The sequence below is a fragment of the Balaenoptera physalus genome, assembly GCF_965194825.1.
Source record: "Balaenoptera physalus genome assembly, chromosome: 1".
NCBI lineage: Eukaryota > Metazoa > Chordata > Mammalia > Artiodactyla > Balaenopteridae > Balaenoptera > Balaenoptera physalus.
In genome coordinates this window covers 140,005,082-140,024,687 of record NC_138882.1, presented here as the reverse complement: position 1 = coordinate 140,024,687, position 19,606 = coordinate 140,005,082, and the positions used below count along the sequence as shown (strand labels likewise).

General features: G+C 39.5%; 1 protein-coding gene across 7 annotated transcripts in view; it reads left to right on the top strand.

The window, feature by feature from the left end:
• DNAJC6 (DnaJ heat shock protein family (Hsp40) member C6) overlaps window positions 1-14,216 on the top strand; it is a 166,132-nt gene extending 151,916 nt beyond the window's left edge. For all 7 annotated transcript variants that reach the window (XM_082453394.1, XM_082453397.1, XM_082453392.1 and 4 more), the window contains 4 exons: window positions 5,562-5,825; window positions 7,945-8,087; window positions 10,090-10,266; window positions 11,812-14,216. In XM_082453394.1, coding sequence (XP_082309520.1) covers window positions 5,562-5,825; window positions 7,945-8,087; window positions 10,090-10,266; window positions 11,812-11,913 — 686 coding nt within the window. In that variant the 3' untranslated portion in view covers window positions 11,914-14,216. The remainder of the gene's footprint in view (window positions 1-5,561; window positions 5,826-7,944; window positions 8,088-10,089; window positions 10,267-11,811) is intronic.
• The last annotated feature ends 5,390 nt before the right edge of the window (window positions 14,217-19,606 follow it).

Sequence of the window (19,606 nt, the reverse complement as noted above, 5' to 3'; positions counted from 1 at the left end):
ATAAAGCAGAAACTAACACACCATTGTAAAGCAATTATACTCCAATAAAGATGTTAAAAAAAAAAAGAAAAAAGAAAAAAAAAAGAATCCACCTGCCAATGCAGGGGACACGGGTTCGATCCCTGGTCCGGGAAGATCCCACATGCCACAGAGCAGCTAAGTCCGTGCGCCACAATTACTGAGCCTGCACTCTAGAGCCTGCAAGCCACAACTACTGAAGCCCGCGCGCCTAGAGCCCACGCACTGCAACAGAGAGTAGCCCCCGCTCGCCGCAACTAGAGAAAGCCTGCACGCAGCAACAAAGACCCGATGCAGCCAAAAATAAAAATAAATTAATTAATTAAAAAAAAAAATAAATAAGGGTGGGGCAGCCCTCGCACAAAGGATTAAATGAGCCACGTTGATAGTTTAGTTTCTCCGAAAGCCCTCCTGAGGCATTTAGAGCCGAATTGTCTGCAGGGAATGAGACTGTGACTACCTTTTTATTTTTTGCCAGTAGTTATGTCAGAATCTTGACCTTTTCTTTTATACCCTTTAGACCTTTTTTCCTTTTAAGAACTCTCAAAATTATTTCTCTTTTTTGTATCTTAAAATAAACTTCACATTTTAGAATAATAACATCATGTATAACAGGCAAAGTTCTACTTCAAATAAAATCTTATTCACTGTTCATTTTTTACCCATTTATTCATCCCACAACTATTTACTAAGTGCCTTCTACGTGCTAACACTCTTTTAGTAAAAACCAACCAACCAAACTAACAAAACAAAAACAAAATTCCTGCCTTCGTAAAGCTTATATTCTAGAAGGGGAAACAAATACTAAATGAATAAATATATAATATAATGTCAAGTAATAAAAACAATTAGTGTTTATTTGGAGGTTTTACTATGTGCCAGGCTCTATTTTAAGTGCTTTACATGTATCATTTCATTTAATCTTCCCAATAATCTTTTGAAGTAGGAACTGTTATAGTCCTCATTTTCAGATGAAGAAACATGGACACAAAAGTTTAAGTAACTTGCCCAAATCACAAGCTTTCAACACCATGAAGTCTAGGTCTGGAGTTTGCACTATAACCCCCGTGCAGAGTGCTGTGAAAAAAATAAGGCAGAAAGTGATGGCGAGTAGGGGATGGGCTGGGGTGTTATTTTAGATATCAAGTGGTTAGGGAAGGCCTCTCTGAAGAGGTGACCTTTATAGGAAGTTCTTTTAAAAACTCCAGCATCATGTCTTGCATCTAGTTGTCATGTCCTTTTAGACACCTTTAACCTGGAATCATTCCTCAGCCTTTCATGACATCGATCCTTGAAGGGTACAGGCCAGTTGAGAACGTCTTGATTTGTTAACTTTGATCACTTGGTTAAGGTGATGTCTGCCAGGTTTCTTCACCATAAAGTTACCATTTTTCCCTATAGTAATTAATGAGTAATCTGGGGAGATAATTTGAGATTGTTCTATTTGAGAATATCCTGTTCTCCATCTGACTTTTACCCAGTGGTTTTAGCATTCATTAGTGATTCTTGCCTGAAGCAGGCATTACCATGATATCTGCAGAATTGTGATTGTCTGATTCTGTCCTTCTTTCTCTACATATTAATTAGCATTTCACGCTAAGGCAGAATCTCCTCTCTCTCCATCCCCTCCCCCCTTCCTTTCTGACTCCCTCCCTCTCTCACATCATAACAGACTAGTGGATTCTTTTTGGACTCAGTTGGTTATCATCTATTATTGTCATTATTTAATGTTCACATTGTCCCACATTTAGTTTGTGAAAGCTCCTTTGTTCTGGCTTCTATATCTTTTTCACTTGATTCCATCATTTTTGAGAACTTTCTTTCTTTATGGCACAACAAGATGTTCTAGGCTTGTCTTGAACTTTTTACGCCCCAGTCCTGGAATCAGGCATTTCCAAGAATCCTCATTCCTTTTTGTGGGGAGTGGTATTTAGAAACCAGAATCTGTGTTCTAAGTATGTTTTTTTGGTACGGGGGTGGGTGTCATTGCTCTGCCTTTCAGGAGATGGAGATAGGTGATGAGTGGATATAAATACATATATCAGTATATAACTCCATCCACTACCACAGGGTTCTTCCTTACCTTCCCCTATTCCATATGTGTATCTTCCATTTCCTTGGATCTCAACATTAATAGACAACAAAAATAGTTTCAGAATAGCCGCATCCATATCACTGCCACAGCATACCTACTAGGAGGAGTTCAAGAGTTCTTTGTTGTTTTTAAAATGCAGTAATTCTTAAAAACTGCTGGGGAAACTAGTTTCCTAAATTTCCCCATTTTTCAACTCACATAACTTAGGTAAGTGACTTTCCTGAAGCTACACAGTGAACAGGTATATGAGCAAGCGCTACACATTAGAATTTTTGACTCCTAGGTAATTGCTTTAGAGTAAAAATTAAACTTCCAAATTATATAGCTGCAATTTTTTTAAAAAGGTAGTATCCTTCTCCTTTAGGTAGAAAGGAGAAAAGGTAGAAAATACCTTTAGGTATTTTCACATTGAACAGTTCTGATACAAACACTGTAGTTCTTCCCATAGATATTCCGATTTAATTGGTTTGGCTGTGGCTTGGTTATAAAGAGTTTTTAAAGCTCCCCAAGTGAGTCTAATGCACAGCCAAGTTTGACGACCACTGCTTTTGCTTTTAATGAGGATTGCGGTGGCCTCTGGGTTTAGCTACTGCTTTGTATTTCTGTCAGTCCTCCGCTTCAGTGGCGTTGAAAATTAGAATTGCTAAACCTGGGTAGAAAATATTCTGGAAGGGAAGACATCAGAAAGTCCTACAATGTTGATGAACAGCTTGAGATCAGAGTCAGCAAGTGCCTTTTCACCACTGTATCTGCAGCCTGGGATGGAGAAGATGCTCAATAGTGTTTTATAAATGAACAAATAAATGACAGTGTGGTGGGACTATGGAAGTATGTTTTAAGTTCTTCAGGTCTTTCTATGTTATTGAATTTTTAAATAATAAACATATACATATTCAGAAAGAAGATAGTAAGCATCCTTAAAATATAAAATGAACTCCCAGCGCAGAATGCAAACCCAGCCTAAGGTATATGTTGACGCACTGTTGGCAGAAGGGCCCAGGGGCTCACAAAGAGGGGCTTCATGTTCTGAGTTAGACGCTGACAGGGAGCAATGCCAACCTTCAGAATATAACCCTGTCATTACTTTTTCCTATTACCAAGTATTTATTGAGCCCTTATGGTGTCCTGGTGCATGCTGGGCATATGAAATTGCATTATTTTAAAATAACGTCTCTTATCCGCTTAACTCAGGGATTGTGAAGAACTTTCACATAGCCATTGTGCCTTCATGATATACCTGTGACGTAGACATCGTTCTGATTTCACAGCTGACAAAATTGTGGTCAAGGAGATAAGTTTTTCACTGAACTTCAGAAGAGCAAGGATTCTCTGTAGATGGTTTTCAGCTATATTCCCAGTGCACAGTATCTGGTACTTAGTAATGCTCAACAGATACTGATGAATGACTCTATGAATGAATGAATGAATAAGTGCATGCAAGAATGAATGCACGAGTGAACAACAGAGCAGAGACTCAAACTCAGATTGACTCTGGGTCCGATGGTCATAACACAACATTCCTAGTGGGAAAGGAAAGAGGAGCCCAGATCAGAACAGAGGAACAGTATCTATATAAAGAAGACACAGTAAGTAAGGGATGAGTTGTAGTGAAAGACTCAGAGATTTAGGGAGGGATTAGGGATTATGGCTGCAGGAAATGAACATAACATGTGGAGATAGGAAGGCCATAGTCAAGTCCCAGCTCCATTAACTAGCTGTGTGATCATGAGCATATCAGTATACCTCCCTGAGCCTTGCTTTCCTCATCTTTAAAGTGGGGCCAGACTGTGGAAAACAGTATGGACATTTCTCAAAAAACTGAAAATGGAACTACCATATGACTCAGCAATTCCACTCCTGGGTATATATCTGAAAAAAACAAAAACACTAATTTGAAAATATACATGCACCCCAATGTTCATAGCAGCATTATTTGCAATTGCCAAGATATGGAAGCAACCAAGTGTCCATCAACAGATGAATGGATAAAGAAGATGTGGCATATATATATCATGGAATACTACTCAGCCATAAAAAAAAACAAAATTTTGCCATTTGTAGCAACATGGATGGACTTGGAGGGCATTATGCTAAGCGAAATAAGTCAGACAGAGAAAGACAAATACTGTATGATATCACTTATACGTGGAACCTAAAAAATACAACGAACTAGTGAATATGACAGAAAAGAAGCAGATTCACAGATATAGAGAATAAACTAGGCGTTGCCAGTGCTGGGGAGTGGGGGCTTGGGCAATATAGGGGTGGAGAAGTGGGAGGTACAAACTACTGGGTGTAAGATAGGCTCAAGGACGTATTGTACAACACAGGGAACAGAGCCAGTATTTTGTAATAACTAAATGGAAAGTAACCTTTAAAAATTGTATAAAACTTAAAAAAAAATTTTTAAATGGTAATTTTGACAAAGAAAGAAAAATAAATAAATAAAGTGGGGCTAGTAATACTACCTACTTCCGAAGGGTGTTGTGTAGATTGAAGGCAGTAATATTTAGAAACATGTTTTATAATTTCTGAAGAGCTATACAAATGTTACTTTATTATCACTGTTGCTTTGGAATTGGTGCCTGAAAGGGTCCCTGGAGATCACCACGTTTCAGCTTCTCATTTTACCTCTTTAAACATGAGCTACAACTGGTCTTCGTATTTTAGAAAAAGCCCAGCATATATGCAGTGAGTACTTAAAAGTTAGGAGTTACAGAATCAGGATTCTACTTAAATTCCCAGCACAAAGTAATATCATTTCTTAAAGCTCGAATAAGATTCTTTGCCCTATTCAAGGCTGTCACCGTGTTAGCTGTGTTTACTCTCCTGCACTGAAATGCAAGTAGTGTGAAATTGAAACCTATTTATGAAATTTCAAAACCTCTTGGTTTACTCATAGGCACTAACCATGCTTGTATTTATAACAGACCATGAATAATCCTGCTCATTGAAGTTTAAGTAGCACCTTCATGAGTGAATGTATTTTGTTTTATTCCCTGTTCTTGTCGTTTGATAGTTTTTGCTCCAGTGAAGAAGTAGAATCTGCTGAGAGGGTGGGAAGGAGGGCTGGGATGGCATAGTGGAAGAGCCAGGGCCCTTCTGGCTTGGAGTTAAAGACTCGGACTGAAGTCCCAGTTCTGCCACTTTCTGGCTGTGTGACTTTGAGAAAGTCACTTAACTACTCTGAGCTATAGTTTGTTCATCCAAAGAAAAAATGGGGCTATTAATACATACCTAAAAATGTCATTGTGGGGATTAAAGGAAATATATGACTGCAATTTATTTAACTATTAGGAAGGCTAATTGTGCCACCAGTCAAGGGAAGTTCCACTGAAGTCACTGTAAACAGTAACTTGAGACACAGGAGTTAGAGGCTACTCAAAATAGCTTTACCTTCTTTCTCCATCTCTCTTTTTTTGTTGTTGTTTTTTTTTTTGTTCTGTAGGTGGTTCTTCATTTGCCAGCAAACCCTCCACACCAACTGGATTGGGTGGAGGATTTCCACCTCTCAGCTCGCCACAGAAAGCATCTCCCCAGCCTATGGGTGGAGGGTGGCAGCAGGGAGGTGGCTACAGCTGGCAGCAGACACAGTCTAAGCCACAGTCCAGCATGCCCCACTCCTCTCCCCAGAACCGACCCAACTACAACGTGAGCTTCTCATCCGTGCCTGGGGGCCAGAACGAACGTGGGAAAGGAGCAGCTAACTTGGGTAAGGATGACGCTATGGAGCCTGGCTATAGGGTACCCAAATGTATGTATGTCTGAAGAAAGAGATAGTTTCTGACACAATCTTTGAATTGTAGAGACAGAGCACGATCCCTACACCAGCGTGGTGCCTGGAGCTCCAGCTTTTACCAGGCTCCTGACACATCGCTTTGTGAGTGCTGGCTCACCCGTCTGTCTCTCTCCACACTGAGACCAATGCCTCATTATCATTAACACCTAGCAGAGTGCCTGGCATGTAGTAGGCACTAAATGGGTATTGAATGGATGTGAGTGGAGGGGTGGTTGCATCTTGAAGCTGTCATTCCTTTGGAAGAGAGGGTAGAAGAGGAAGGTTGGGAACCTTTCGAGCACTGTGTTCACATTTGCTCTTGGACCCCATTTAGAGGAGTGGACTTATCTTGGACGTTTGGTCTTGATTATCCTCTGGTTGGGGGATGTTCCTAAGATCATTGGGTTTCCTGTGATGGTTTTTTCCTCTTTTCTGAGAAGAAAGTTACAAGAACACAAAATGGCCCAACAGCTAAGGCTGGAGGATACTCTGGATGGGATTCTTCCTTTTTCAAATGGGATTCTTGATAGCGAGTGAAAAATAATATATTTTGCATAGCAGGGATGGTTAAACTTGAGTTTGCTAAAAGGCCTGTTATGATATATTTTACATTTCAGTTGATTTGATTATACCTAAGAATGAAACGTATAGGGACATGATAAGGAAACAGGCCTTCCTATGGAACATGGAAAATGAAATTCTTCTACTTTTTCTAGTAGCTGTAGCTGACATTTATTGAGTGCTTATTATATGTCAGGTGCTATTCTATTCAGTTTTCACATATTATTTAATATAATCTTCCCAAACCAACCCCACGTTGTAGACAGAGGTCAGTAATTTCCTAAGTCCATACAGCTCGTAAGTGACAGAGCCAAGATCTGAACCAGGACAGTGGGGCCCCTAGAGCCCCTGCTCTTCACCGCCACACTCTACTGGATATGACACAGGTGACTTTTCACAATACTAACATGACAGGGACTCTCTTATTGGGAATACAACATTATGTTTGTTCTTTAGTTAGCAGTGGATATTCCTGGATAATTCCGTAGAGTCACCTGGTTTCCCCTCCATTTTCATTTTGAGTAGATGTGGGGTGAGTGTCTTCAATCAGCAAATATTTATGGAGCGTCTTCAGTGTAGAAAACATTGGGGATACGCAGCGAACAAGACAGACAAAATCCCTAGTCTCAGAGCACTCACATTTTAGTGTGTGCGTATGACAGTGTACGTTCAGAATGCCTTACGGTATAGAGCTGGCAAGTGGGTTTCAATTCCAACACCAGCTTTGGTTGAAGGGCATGGACTGCATGTACTCCTGTGTTTTGGTTCTGTTTTTTGTTTTAACAACAAATATTTAAATAGCCAGGCACGTTCTAAGCACACCATGCCTGGTTGACAGATGAGGAAATTGAGGCATGGGGATGGCAAGGAACTTGCCCCAAGGTCACATCGCTAATAAAGGCAGAGCTGGAATTCAAACCTGGAGAGTTTGTCTCCAGGGTCTTTGCTCTTTGCTGCTATGCTAGGCTGCTTTTCCAAACAGACTGATAAAGATTGTGAGGCTAAAACCAGACTTAGGGAAAAAGAGCACTGTGATGGACTAAAAGTGTCAGCTGAGTGTGGGCAGGAAAGCAGTGGCGTGCGTGGGTTTCAAGTACCAAAACCCAGGTCTCGGTCCCATCACTGATACTAACTAGTTGTGTGACTGGGGTCTGGGTGGCGTGGGGGAGGGAGCAGGGGGTAGAATCATGAATATCCTCATCTATAAAAAGATGGAACAGTGGACATGGAATTAGATTTAGTCTAGCAATCCCGCCCCAAGTCCAAGCTTTGCCATGGACATGGTATATGATTCTGAACGATCCCTTAAGTTCTCCAGACTTCACTTTCCTCATCTGTAAAATGGACATGACAGGGTAATTGAGAGGTAATTGAGGTAATTGAGGGCTCAGTGCATGTGAAAGCACCTTGAAGACCAAGTGTTGTGACATAATGATATGGTATTATGTTTCAGAGTAAAAACCATAATAATTTAAAAAATATTATGTTGCAGAAGGGAAACAAAAAGCAGCTGACTTTGAAGACCTACTCTCTGGTCAAGGTTTTAATGCTCACAAAGACAAAAAGGGCCCTCGAACAATAGCTGAGATGAGAAAGGAGGAAATGGCTAAGGAGATGGATCCTGAGAAATTAAAGGTGAGAGAGCCTCTGACCCAGGGTGATTATTATGTGTGTGGAGCTGTCAGTGTGGGACTAACCTATAGAAGGTGCCATGTTAGGTTTCTAGCATCCACTTTATTTCATTTGGTTCCTGTAGCTGTGATTTGAGTACAGCTGTGTCCTTTAATAGCAAAGTGCTTTCGGGGAGTACTGTGTATGTATGCTGTTTCGTTTCTTTAATAAAATGCACTTTATTCCATGGTATGGTAGTATAGATTTTCTTTGTTTACATTTTCAAATAAGCAATGGCACTCTTTAGGAGGTGATCTTATTGTTCAGATGGCATTCCGATCTGTAGGTAAGTCATTATGATGTGGAGGTAAGAAGAATGCATTATTTATGTTCTCTATTTCTGCTTTGAGAGCTTTATATTAGACCAGATCAACTGAAGCCCTCAGGATCTCTTCTTTGCTGACAGAGAGGGAAATACTGATGTACCTGGGAATTACTCACTCCTGTAACGTTAGACCTGGAGGTTTGGGAAGGTGGCAGGGAGGAGGGCTGAGGGAGGTGAGGTCCTGGGCTTCCCCACTGCTTCCCTTCACTTTTAACCAGAGCATTTCTGCTTTTATCTGTTTTTGATTCTTGGAAGTCTAGGTAAGATTTTATTTGGGAAAGACAATGTTTCCCCATTATTTTCTTTTCTTTTAAAGTTTGCAAACCAGTGACGCCCTTATTTCATAGATGAGGAAACGGAGACATTACTTTATAGCTGAGGATGTTATCGTGGATGATGGTTAATTTGGGAACAAAAGGGTGGTTATATTGATGAATGGTGTGAGATAGTGAAAGAGTTTGTGAAGATCAAGGCAAGTGGACTGCTCTTCACAGACAGAGAGGCTGAATGTCCACATGACGAGATATACTGACCCTGTAACAGCCTGGAAGATGAGGGTCTAATCTGTTACTCCAAAATCAGGAGTGGTACAGCTAGTCAGTGTTACACATTTTGAAAAAATATACCACTGTTCTTCGGCATAATTTCCCTACAGATCTGAACGTTTGTTGAAGATGTACAGATACTATTTGGAGTACAATATAGGATCCTTTGTTTGTATTTGCTTTGCACTTCATACAACATCCAAAAGGTTTTATATTCCTTCCAAAAACCTTGTGCTCCATCTCAAGAACCTTTGTTCATTAGGTAAACTCTGACAGTTTTCTATAAAAGAAAGTTATTTGTGTCTTTTAAACCATGCTTGGTTATTTAGTTGGTATGGGGTATTAAATGGTTTGGGAGAGTAGCCATCATGTGCCTTGACTGAGCTTCTGTTATGTGCTAAATGCTGATGCATTGTTACAAACCCTTCAATTTAATCATCTCATTTGTTCGAACTATGAAGATTCAAACTATGAATGCTCATAGTTTGAATGAATGACTTAATGTATTCATTTAACAAACCTTTTTGAGCTCTATTCCATGCCAGGCATACTATTTGATTTCTGAGTTACAGTGATATATAAAAAACACTACCTTTCCTCAAACAGGTCTGCCTAATGGCAGGGAAAGACAAACACATGATGACAATAAAGTGTCCCACATATTATGATAGAAGCATGTTTAAAAGTTAGCCTGGAGAAATTTGTTCTTTTTTCCAAGGGATTTTTTTTTTTTTAGTGTCTCTGTGTCACTATACTAGACGGAGCAGATAGCAGGGACCCAGACAGACATGGTGTGTGCACTCATGGAGTTTATGCTTTAGGACTGAGTAATTAACTCACGGGGAGCCAGAGAAGAAGGAAGGTATTCAGACTCTCAAAGGCAGAGCAGTATGAGATTCCTGAGCAGGCTCTTGAAGGACGATGAAGAGTTAACCAGAAAGACAAGGTAGGGGGTGGAGGAAGCAAAGCAGGTAGAGGGAGGGTTGGAGTATGCAGGCACTCGATGTTGCTGGAGCAGGAGGGGTTTCCAGAGTCACAGTGGAGACCCTCTGGACTCGAAAGCATTTGAATCTCTTAACTGCCCCTGTGTTTACAGATTCTGGAATGGATTGAAGGCAAAGAGAGAAATATCAGAGCACTTCTGTCCACGATGCACACCATGCTATGGGCTGGGGAGACTAAGTGGAAACCAGTTGGCATGGCAGACCTGGTCACACCAGAGCAGGTGAAGAAGGTGTACAGGAAGGCTGTGCTGGTGGTGCACCCAGATAAAGTGAGTACAACCTGCTCTCCCCCACCGCTTGCCTGGTCCTCCCGTCATTAGTTTACAAGTATGCGTCAAAGCATCATACTTTCAACTTGTTGCTTAGACCATTTATATGATAAAATAAATCCCATGGGCTCAAAAAAGGTATTTAAACAAATAGTTATGCTTTATGAAACAGAAAAAAAGGAATCAAATAATATATTACAAATAATGGAATGGGGGCTTTCCTTAGGTGTAAGGTTCACCACTGACTAATTTTCAGGGAACAGATACAAACTGTGTCTTGACTTACAGGTGGGCTAAGAGCTGGACAGGAAAATGTTCTCCTGTAGAGATACAGCAGGATATATAGCCAGGATTATACAGTGAAAAAGCTTTAGAACGTAGTTGGCAAACTTGGTGAGAATTAACAAAATATTCAAAATGGAACTAAACACTTCACTATATTGATTATGCCAGTTTATGTTTTCATTGAAGTACATACACATATACGTGCTGCACATTGTCAGAAACTTCAACTACTGGATGGCCCAGTTGAGATCAGCATAATACACAGAAACCTCCCTGACAGAATTCGGTCCCTTGCTGTCTTATGGACTGACTATACCAGTCCTATGATGTGAGGCTGTGACTGAAGTCCTGCTTGGGAACACATACTTGAATTTGATGTATTTGATTTTCATCTCTCCACACTTTTTGTGACTAATCTGAATAGTAGTAAAGAAATAATGTGTTTCAATGAATCAAAGAGAAAGGGAAACAGCCCAGAAAAATTCACAAACTGTATGCCTATGTTATTGGTCTCCAAGAACTTTTTTTAGAAATGGGAAAATGGGGACTTCCCTGGTGGTGCAGTGGTTAAGAATCCACCTGCCAATGCAGGGGACACGGGTTCGATCCCTGATCTGGGAAGATCCCATATGCCGTGGAGCAACTAAGCCCGTGAGCCACAGCTACTGAGCCTGCGCTCTAGAGCCCGTGAGCCACAACTACTGAGCCCATGTGCCGCAACTATTGAAGCCCGTGCACCTAGAGCCTGTGCTCCACAACCACAACAAGAGAAGCCACCGCAATGAGAAGCCTGAGCACTGCAAGGAAGAGTAGCCCCCGTTCGCCGCAACCAGAGAAAGCCCGTGTGCAGCAACAAAGACCCAACGCAGCCAAAAATAAATAAATTTATAAAAAAAAAAAAATGGGGAAATGGGTTTTTCAAAATATAGCCAATCAATTGGAGATAGGCAGTCATGAACCTTTGTCATGTGGTAGATAATTCTGGAGAATGGAGATACATTTTGTGCTGCCCAGTAGCTTCTCTATTACCTACTCAGTGACTGCTCACTACTACCATATGTGAATCCCTAGGGGGAGGGCTTTCTGGGGAGGTCATAGTAATTAGGGGCATGTAGATGGGGCTGTAAAAAGAGAAATGGCCTAATAGAAAAACATTTCAATTCCTTAGAGCCCACATATTAGCAGTGAAAAATTTAATAGAAATAAAACTTTGGTCTGTGGTATCTAATGTGTGTGTTGTTTTTTTTTTTTTTTCTATAGGCTACTGGGCAACCTTATGAACAATATGCAAAGATGATTTTCATGGAGCTCAATGATGCCTGGTCTGAATTTGAAAATCAAGGCCAAAAGCCCTTGTATTAATTTATGAGCTTTTCCATCTCTGCTGCAGACCTGTGCTAATGCTTAGTGTGTGTCACAGTTCTGAGGTTTTCACAGGTGAACCAAAAAACTCCAGCAACGTGTATCCAGTACTTAACTGTTAAGTTACTCGTAAATTAATTCCTCATTGATAAGGAATGTGGATGTTTGTTTCCTCAGATCCCCACCATAAAAGGTCCAAAGCAGGAGAGGAACTTTTACTCAGATGAGCTTGCAGAGTTTTACAGCATTCCAGCCTGCCCTTTGGGGAGCCTACTCAGCGTTTTGTGGGGGAATGGAAAATAGAGGTCACCAAAGGCATAGCACCCATCTCAGTGTCCGAGGATAGGATGATGAGCAAAAGTTATAATAATAAGATTACCTGGTGGACTTAAATGGTTTTCATATTTTCTTGGAAAGATATAATTTGAGCAATGGCTTTGCATAGACTCCAGGAACACAAGCACCAAGTATCTTTTTCAGTGGAAATTTACCATGGTCTCTAGCGTAATACTTTATACTTCTTTTGGTCAAGAGGACTAACAGATGTAAAAGAACCTGAATTACGTGGGAGGTGATTATATTATAATCCAGTGATTACTACCAACGCTTCCTGGATAAGCTAAAATTTCGTGAAAATGCTGCTTAAAGAAAAATAGGGACTCTGAGAGTGTAGAAATCTGTATTCCTGCTCAGAAAGTTGGGCTGCTACCTTCTTTTCCCTTTAGAAAACTGGATGCTTGAAGAAAAAGTCTTAATACCATAACAACAACCTGATTGGAAAGAAACTTCTAATTTTGCCATTAGGCTTAATGCTCTTCCTTTTGCTTAGCAGAGAAAATGCTCTTTGCTGGGAGCATGTTGTGAAGCAGTTTGGCGCATTCACAGTCGATCAGGAAGCATGTGTAGTATGGACCCCCTTGTCCTCCGGGTTTGTGAGTAGCTGTGGGACAAGAATAGACGACAACGCTAACCACTAGTAACCAGACAGGGGCAGTTGCAGCGAGAGAGCTGAGCTCCCTTCAGACTGAGTCCGATGGCTTGTCAGGACTGGCTTTTTTAGGAACCAGGTTCCTTTTCCCACCTGATGAAATTGGACCCCTTGGATTATTACAGTGGGGTTTACTGTTTGAAAAGTTGCTGGGGGTCCACAGGAACAACAGTCACACGGGGACATCTGTGAAAGTAAAGCAAGACTGAAACCTTTGTAGACTTCAGACTGGTTGGATTTCAGTTCAGTGTTTTGGCTGTTTCTCATTTTAAGGGGCAAGCAGTTGTTATTATCCTGTGACTTTAGTAGATCTCTTTGGGTGTGCACACACACAGTGTGCAGAGGATATATATGCAAAGCAGATGGCAAAAAAGATCTCCATGCTAGTCTTAAAAGGTTCGTGCTCAGTATGGTAAAAAGCTTTCAAAACTTGTTTTTAAAAGACAATCATTTTTTTGTTTCTATTTTCATTTTCTTGTGGCAGACTGTACCAGAAAAGCAGCATGTCAAAAATACTTTATGTTCTGTATACAACTCTCTCGTTCTTTCTCTTCTCTCTTTCTCCTTTTCTTCCTTCCTTCCTCCCTTCCTTCCTTTCTTTCTCTCTTTCTTCCTTTCCTTTCCTTTCTTTCTTTCTTTTTTTGTTATAAAGATTCATTATTTATTTTACCTTTTGCTGACAATGTGAAACTCACCTACAATGTTCTCTTTTTAAATATACAGCTATAAACTGTTCAAAGTAACCATAAAAAACTAGGTGTTATTTATTAACATATTATAAAATAATGTTTGATGCAGTATGTGCTTGTCTTATTTAAAACTGGAATGTGAGACATGTTGCTGTGACTTTTTTCTCATTCACGTTTGTAGATATTGTGTGAACTACAGTATATAATGATAATAATTAAAAGGATATTATGTGAATGTCACATACATTTTGAAATGATAGAACTATATTAGCTTTGTATCATGTTTGGATAATTCATCAATATTCACAGTTTAAAACATCATTAAACATTATGTAATTAGCAATGAGAAAGAATCTTACCTAACTTAAATTTGGGATGTTCCCTATCTCTTTTCCAGATACATTATAGTTCTGGACCCCTATTCATCTCAAAACTCTTAACATATGCAGACCAACAGGTTTTCGCATTCCTTTTAAATATCTGGTTGTGACAGAGCTCGTTGTTGATCAGATTCACTGTTTCGTTCATATTTATTGTAATATATTTTTTGTTTTGTAAATATGTTACACCAACAAAATGTGATTGGTCTAAAATATTTGTAATGTATATTAAAAGGCTCAAAAATATTTTTAGAAATATAAGTTATTTTTGCGCTCATGGGAATATGATGACAAGCTTGAATTATACCTTCTGATTCACTTTTAAGAAAAGTTATGGAGAAAGAATATGGAAAGCATATAATACATTTGCACCAAAACATGATCTGACAGGATTTCTTGGTTTATACTTTAACCACCCCCGTTGCCACCCTTGCCCCCATACACAGACACACTTTTTATCATGCTGCATGAATGCTATGTTTCAAAAAGAATCAGCATAGAAATCCTGGTGTTCTAGCTAGGATATTAATGCATTTGTGTCCTGAGGCAAAGGGATTGATCCTGGGAGTCTGAGACTTTGTCATAGAAAACAGATCGTTTAAAGTGTTTAAGAAGAGAAGCAGCATGTTCATTTGGAAGCAGATGTTGCAAATCAAAAGCATTTGAACTATCAGTGTTGTGTCTCTGTCTGGAAGAACGTTCAAGTTAGACCCTAATGATGCTGATGAAACACATATTGTATAAGGAATGAACATGCAAGTTGAATTCCAGAACCAGTTATCGCAGCCACAGGACAGTTTCCCTGCTGGAAACATCTATTGGGGAATTTAGGTCAAGTAGACAGGTTTTGGTTGTTCTATACATAAACCATGGTGTTTCAGCATAATGGTACAGTGTTGTTTTGAGACCAAAAGACTGGGTTTGAATCCTGGTTTTTCCACTTAAGGACTGTTATATTGGGCAAATTGCTTAAACTCACTAAATCTTAATTTTATTGCTTGTAAAACAGACAATTCTAGCAACCCTGCAATGGAGGAATTAGGGATTGTGTATATAAACTGTCCGTAATCAAGTGGGTAGGTACTCACTAAATAGTAGCTATTGTTATTGTTACTGATAGTCGATAAAACAAAGTATCACTGCAGGTCGGTACTGGGGCTGGAATTACACTGAAACCTCAGGTGGTAGGGAGGGGATAACATGCGTGGGAAAAGGCAACCAGAAGTAAAATGTGCCTTAGCCCTTTTTTCTATCTCCCTGGGCTGACAGAGATCTGTCTGCATAAAATGGCAGACTTACATTGTAGGTTCTGTAAAGGGAGTGGCTATGTGTAAAAAAGCGGTGGTTAAGACTGAGGAAGGAAAATTAACACTGACTGATTACAATAGTGCTGCATCGAACTTGCATTTAACTTAAGCACTGACTTGAGAGCCACCCCAGTGCAGATAGGGTGCCACTGCCTCTATCTTGAATGCACTACCCTAGGTGCTGTTATATATATTCATTTTCTCATTTAATTTGCAAAAAGTTCTGAGAGGCATGTTTTGTAAATCCTAGCTCAGGAAATGGAAGCACAGAGAGGTTTACCCAGAGCTGAGGTTGAGGTTAGATCTTTTCTGTAGGATAGGGAAAGATGATACTATATACGGTGAACTTTATTAATATTTGTGAATTCAACCAATATTTTGTGTATACTGTATGCAAGATATTAGTAGATGTGTAAGGGAAGATCAAACTAATACATGAATTTGATTGCCCTGTTAAACATTAAGGGATGTTATTTGTAATTACTATGGCAGTTCCTGACTTCTTAGTGCATAAGATCTACTATGGAGAACAGTTCAAGTGCTGACTGTCTGACTTCATATTTAAACTGTTTAGGGCTTGATCTCAACTAGTTACTATCTGAGCTTTAGTTTTCCCATCTGTAAAGTGGAGATAATAAAACCTAGTTCATAGTGTGAGAGAATTGAATGCAAGGAGAGAATATAAAAATTTATCCAAGAAGTCCTGTGTAGTCCTGGACAGTGTGACAGAGGACATGGATATACTTCTAAGTAACACAACTGATGGCAAGTTGGGGATAGGGTTCAGCTTCTAAAGTCTTACTTTCTGGGGGTTTTTTTTGTGTATGTGAAAGTTACTTTATTTATTTATTTATTTATTATTTGAATTTTAATTATTTTTATACAGCAGGTTCTTTTTAGTTTTCTATTTTATACATATTAATGTATATATGTCAATCCCAATCTCCCAATTCATCCCACCCCCCACCCCACTTACCCCCTTTGTGTCCATACATCTGTTCTCTATATCTGTGTCTCTATTTCTGCCTTACAAACCAGTTCATCTGTACCATTTTTCTAGGTCCCCCATATATGTGTTAATATACGATATTTGTTTTCCTCTTTCTGACTTCACTCTGTATGACAGTCTCTAGGTCCATCCACTTCTCTACAAATGACCCAATTTCGTTCCTTTTTATGGCTAAGTAATATTCCATTGTATATATGTACCATGTCTTCTTTATCCATCCGTCTGTCAATGGGCATTTAGGTTGCTTCCATGACCTGGCTATTGTAAGTAGTGTTGTAATGAACACTGGGGTGCATGTGTCTTTTTGAATTATGGTTTTCTCTGGGTATATGTCCAGTAGTGGGATGGCTGGGTCATATGGTAATTCTATTTTTAGTTTTTTAAGGAACTTCCATACTGTTCTCCATAGTGGCTGTATCAATTTACATTCCCACCAACAGTGCAAGAGGGTTCCCTTTTCTCCACACCTTCTCCAGCGTTTGTTGTTTGTAGATTTTCTGATAATGGCCATTCTAACTAGTGTGAGGTGATACCTCATTGTAGTTTTGATTTGTATTTCTCTAATAATTAGTGATGTTGAGCAGCTTTTCATGTGCTTCTTGGCCATCTGTATGTCTTCTTTGGAGAGATGTCTATTTAGGTCTTCTGCCCATTTTTGGATTGGGTTGTTTGTTTTTTTAATATTGAGCTGCATGAGCTGTTTATATATTTTGGAGATTAATCCTTTGTCTGTTGATTCATTTGCAAATATTTTCTCCCATTCTGAGGGTTGTCTTTTCATCTTGTTTATAGTTTCCTTTGCTGTGCAAAAGCTTTTAAGTTTCATTAGGTCCCATTTGCTTTATTTATGTTTTTATTTCCATTACTCTAGGAGGTGGGTCAAAAAAGATCTTGCTGTGATTATGTCAAAGAGTGTTCTTCCTCTGTTTTCCTCTAGGAGTTTTATAGTGCCTGGTCTTACATTTAGGTCTCTAATCCATTTTGAGTTTATTTTTGTGTATGGTGTTAGGGAGTGTTCTAATTTCATTCTTTTACATGTAGCTGTCCAGTTTTCCCAGCACCACTTATTGAAGAGACTGTCTTTTCTCCATTGTATATCCTTGCCTCCTTTGTCATAGATTAGTTGACCGTGTGTGCATGGGTTTATGTCTGGGCTCTCTGTCCTGTTCCATGATCTATATTTCTGTTTTTGTGCCAGTACTGTATTGTCTTGATTACTGTAGCTTTTTGTAGTATAGTCTGAAGTCAGGGAGCCTGATTCCCCTAGCTCCATTTTTTTCCCTCAAGATTGCTTTGGCTATTCGGCGTCTTTTGTGTCTCCATACAGATTTTAAGATTTTTTGTTCTAGTTCTGTAAAAAATGCCATTGGTAATTTGATAGGGATTGCATTGAATCTGTAGATTGCTTTGGGTAGTTTAGTCATTTTCACAGTATTGATTCTTCCAATCCAAGAACACTGTATATCTTTCCATCTGTTTGTGTCATCTTTTTTTTAAAATTAATTAATTTATTTTATTTATTTATTTTGGCTGTGTTGGGTCTTCGTTGCTGCGCGCAGGCTTTCTCTAATTGCGGCAAGTGGGGGTTATTCTTCATTGCAGTGCGCGGGCTTCTCATTGCGGTGGCTTGTCTTGCTGCAGAGCACGGGCTCTAGGCGCGTGTGCTTCAGTAGTTGCAGCATGTGGGCTCAGTAGTTGTGGCTCACGGGTTCTAGAGCACACAGGCTCAGTAGTTCTTGCACACGGGCTTAGTTGCTCCGCGGCATGTGGGATCTTCCTGGACCAGGGATCGAACCCATGTTCCCTGAACTGGCAGGTGGATTCTCAACCACTGCGCCACCAGGGAACCCCGTTTGTGTCATCTTTGATTTCTTTCATCAGTGTCTTATAGTTTGCTGAGTACAGGTCATTTACCTCCTTAGGTAGGTTTATTCCAGGTATTTTATTCTTTTTGTTGCAATGGTGAATGGGATTGTTTCCTTAATTTCTCTTGCTGATCTTTTGTTGTTAGTGTGTTACTGTTGATTTCCTCTTTTATAGCTGTTAGCAGTAGCCTTATGTATTGAGGTGCTCCTATGTTGGGTGTATATATATTTATAATTGTTATATCTTCTTCTTGGATTGATCCCTTGATTATTATGTAGTGTCCTTTCTTGTCTCTTGTAACATTCCTTATTTTAAAGTCTATTTTATCTGAGTATTGCTACTCCAGCTTTCTTTTGATGTCCATATGCATGGAATATCTTTTTCCATCCCCTCACTTTCAGTCTGTGTGTGTCCCTAGGTCTTAAGTGGGTCTCTTGTAGACAGCATATATATGGGTCTTGTTTTTGTATCCATTCAGTGAGCTTGTGTCTCTTGGTTGGAGCATTTAATCCATTCACATTTAAGGTAATTATCAATATGTATGTTCCTATTACCATTTTCTTAATTGTTTTGGGTTTGTTTTTGTAGGTCCTTTTCTTCTCTTGTGTTCCCACTGAGAAGTTCCTTTAGCATTTGTTGTAGAGCTGGTTTGGTGGTGCTGAATTCTCTTAGCTTTTGCTTGTCTGTAAAACTTTGGATTTCTCTGTTGAATCTGAATGAGATCCTTGCTGGGTAATCTTTGTTGTAGGTTCTTCCCTTTCATCACTTTAAGTATATCATGCCACACCCTTCTGGCTTGTAGATTTTCTGCTGAGAAATCAGCTGTTAACCTTATGGGAGTTCCCTTATATATTATTTGTCATTTTTCCCTTGTTGCTTTTAATAATTTTTCTTTGTCTTTAATTTTTGTCAGTTTGATTACTATGTGTCTCAGCGTGTTTCTCCTTGGGTTTATCCTGCTTGGCAGTCTGCGCTTCCTGGACTTGGGTGGCTATTTCCTTTCCCGTGTTAGGGAAGTTTTTGACTATAATCTTTTCAAATACTTTCTTGGGTCCTTTCTCTCTCTCTTCTCCTTCTGGGACCCCTATAATGTGAATGTCGGTGCATTTAATATTGTCCCAGAGGTCTCTTAGGCTGTCTTCATTTCTTTTCTTTATTCTGTTCTGCAGCAGTGATTTCCACCATTCTGTCTTCCAGGTCACTTATCTGTTCTTGTGCCTCAGTTATTCTGCTATTTATTCCTTCTAGTGTATTTTTCATTTCAGTTATTGTATTGTTCATCTCTGTTTGTTCTTTAATTCTTCTAGGTCATTGTTAAACATTTCTTGCATCTTCTCAATCTTTGCCTCCATTATTTTTCCGACGTCCTGGATCATCTTCACTATCGTTATTCTGAATTCTTTTTTCTGGAACGTTGCCTAACTCCACTTCATTTAGTTGTTTTTCTGGGGTTT